Raw genomic sequence first — 3,232 nt, forward strand, 5'->3', positions numbered from 1 at the left:
CTTCTCTCTCAATATATAAGCAGGCAGCAGCGCAGCATCAACAGGGTCAAGGGGGGCCCCTTGGGGGCCCCCTGGGGGGCCCCCTAGGGGGCTCCCAAAGGGGCCCACCGAGGGGCCCCCACCTAAGGGGCCCCCTAAAAGACTTTCTGAAGGACTGCCTGAAGAACGCCGTTGGGGCCCCCCTGTGTGCCCTCCCTGTATACCCCCCGGGGGCCCCCCTGAGGGGCCCCCCTGAGTGCCCCCCGGGGCCCCCCCTGGGGGCCCCCCTGGGGGGCCCCCCTGTGCCCCCCCTGGGGGCCCCCCCTGTGCCCCCCCTGGTGTCCCCCCTTGTGGGCCCCCCGGGGGGCCCCCCTGTGGTGTGTGTGTGTGTGAGGGGTGTGGTTGGTGGGTAGAGCGGCGCAGAGAAGCCGAGAGAGCTTGGTGTATGGTGGAGTGTATGTGAGCTGAGGAGAAGATGAGGGTACGGAGGAGGCCCCTCTTGAGGGCCCCCGTCTCCCCCTGAAGGGGAAGAGGCAGCAGCAGCGGCAGCAACCCCACAGCAGCAAAATATTTATCTGTGCGAGCAAACACGTCACGAGCTGCAGAAAAATAATCCCCGTATACACCCATGCCATACGACATCGCCAAACCCTAGTAAACCCTAGTAAACCCTAGTAAACCCTAGTAAACCCTAGTAAACCCTAGTAAACCCTAGTAAACCCTAAACCCTAAAAAAACATAAACACTAGGTATGATATCGGAAATGTTATATATATATATATTTTTAAAATAACAGTTTAAGCCATAGTATGCAATACAACAACAAACCCTAAACCCTAAACCCTAAACCCTAAACCCTAAACCCTAAACCCTAAACCATAGGAACAGTCGCGCTGCAGTACAAACAAAAGGTGGAGCCTTTTATTTATTTATATACAAACAAACAACCTTCAGATAAACACAAAAAAGCAAACAAACCACCTAAACCCTTGGGGGCCCCCCCAAGGGGAGGGGGGCCCCCCGGTGCCTTGGGGGGCCCCCCCTATGTATGGGGGGCCCCTGAGGAGGGTACAGCTGCAACATATCTCGGAGTTTTCTCTCTTTTTTTTTATATATAAATAATATATTTAATTGTTTTTTATTTGTTTTTATTTTTTTATTTTATTTCGTCTTCGTTTCTCGCTGCTGCTGTGAAGCATCTGCTGCCTCTCTTTCCTTGGGGGGCCCCTCAAACCCTTGGGGGCCCCCATACCCTAGGGGGCCCCCGTACCCTAGGGGGCCCCTCTACGGCCAAGAGCAGCAGCAGCAGCAGCAGCATATAGCAGCTGCTCTGCTGCAGCCTCTAACAGGGGCCCCCTTTCCGCTGCTGCTGCTGAGGTATACGTTCAGGTGGGCCCCATGAAGGGCCCCCTTTCTATTGCAGGGGCCCCCTGGGGGGCCCCCCACCAGGGGGGCCCCCACAAGCAGCTGAGGGTTTGGGTACAGAAGCTGTGCTTTGGCTGCTTCGAGCGCAGCGCTTCGCCTGCAGCAGCAGCAGCAACAGCAGCAGCAGCAGCAGCAGCAACAACAACAGCAGCAGCAGCAGGAGGCGTTTGTACCCCTCAAGGGGGCCCCTTGCTGCTGAGGGGGCCCCCCACCGTATGGGGCCCCCTCACCCTCTCTGCAGTGTGCTTGGGGGCCCCCAGCCGAGGGGGGCCCCTCTGGCTTGGGGGCCCCCTCATGTATGAGGGGCCCCCGAGGGTTTTGTATAAGCAGAAGGGGGGGTTTAAGGAAGAAGAAACCCTTACACCGCTGCAGCAGGCATTGGCCCCAGGTAAACCCTAAACCCTAAACCCTAAACCCTAAACCCTAGGGTGGCGGTTGAGCAGCAGGTGCATGTTGCAGGTGCGTGTTGCTGGTGCATGAGAGGAGTGTGTGAGTATATTTGTTGCTGGGTTTAGGGTTCAGGGTTTAGGGTTTAGGGTTTAGAGTTTAGGGTTTGTGTTGCAGGGGGTTGGTGGTGTGGTTTGAGTTGGGGGCGGCTGGTGGCGCTGTGTTTTGGGGGTTTGGGGTGTATATACACCTCACTGTATATATTTGTTTATAAACCCTTGCAGCAACAAAACAAAAACAAAGAAACCCTCAAACCCTTCTTTGTTTCCGTCAGCAAACCCTAAACCCTAAACCCTAAACCCTAAACCCTTAAAAATAATAAGGGGTACACAACAAACACCCTTTCGTTTTATTTCATTATATACACCCATATACTAATAAACCCTAAACCCTAAACCCTAAACCCTAATACATACTGCTCTATTGTTTTATTACTTACCTGGATTGGGAGGGTTTAGGGCCTAGGGTTTAGGGTTTAGGGTTTAGGGTTTGGGGTGTATGTGCAGCTGTGGGGGGCGGAGTGGGTTAGTCATTTGGGGCCCTTTCTGCTGCCGCTGCTGCTGCAGTACCCCATAAACCCTTGCCCCCTATATCAGCTGCAGCAGCAGCAGCAGCAGCAGCAGCAGCAGCAACAGCAGCAGCAGCAGCAGCAGCAGCAGCAGCAGCAGAAGGGGGGAGGAGGGGTGCTGCTGCTGCGAGAGCAGCAGACAGAAGCAATTGCAGGTGAGGAGGCAGGGTTTAGGGTTTAGGGTTTAGGGTTTAGGGTTTAGGGTTTAGGGTTTAGAACAGCAGGAGAAATAAAAGCAACAAAGAAAAGAAGAGAGGAAGGAGGAGACAAAAAAAGAGAAAAAATAAAATAAAATAAATAAATAAAAAAAAAGACAAAGACAGACAGAAACAGAGACAGAAACAGATAAATAAACAGAAACAGAGACAGAGATCACTGCTACTGCTGCTGCTGCTGCTGCTGCTGCTGCTGTTGCTGCTGCTGCTGCTGCTGCTGCTGCATGCTGTGTCTGCAGCCCTGGAGGCATTGACTCGCCTTCGCCCCATCAGGCGCCGCTTCGTGGAGCTGCAAGACAGAGACAAACACTCTGCTGCTGCTGCTGCTGATGCTGCTGCTGCTGCTGCTGCTGCTGCTGCTGATGCTGCTGCTGCTGCTTCTGGTGCTGGAAATAAGCTGCTGCGGCTGCTGCTGCGGGAAGTTGTTGAAGACTCCCAAGGGGAGCCTGCAGCAGGAGCAGCAGCAGCAGCAGCAGCAGCAGCAGCAGAGTCCCAAGAAAAGCAGCAGCAGCCGCAACAGGGGCAGAAGGAGGCGGAGCAGCAGCAGCAGCAGCAGCAGCAGCAGCAGCAGCAGCAGCAGCAGCAGCAGCAGCAGCAG

At 54.7% G+C, this 3,232-nt stretch overlaps 1 protein-coding gene across 1 annotated transcript in view; it reads left to right on the top strand.

Moving 5' to 3' along the window:
* Positions 1-1,854: 1,854 nt before the first annotated feature.
* Positions 1,855-3,232, top strand: part of EMH_0004340 (uncharacterized protein) — a gene marked incomplete at both ends in the record, with an annotated part of 1,480 nt that continues 102 nt past the window's right edge. Inside the window, 3 exons of the mRNA XM_013496739.1 lie at positions 1,855-1,863; positions 2,358-2,574; positions 2,874-3,230. Coding sequence (XP_013352193.1) covers positions 1,855-1,863; positions 2,358-2,574; positions 2,874-3,230 — 583 coding nt within the window. The remainder of the gene's footprint in view (positions 1,864-2,357; positions 2,575-2,873; positions 3,231-3,232) is intronic.

The sequence above is a fragment of the Eimeria mitis genome, genomic scaffold (assembly GCF_000499745.2).
Source record: "Eimeria mitis Houghton genomic scaffold, Emh_scaff227, whole genome shotgun sequence".
Taxonomy (NCBI): Eukaryota; Apicomplexa; class Conoidasida; order Eucoccidiorida; family Eimeriidae; genus Eimeria; species Eimeria mitis.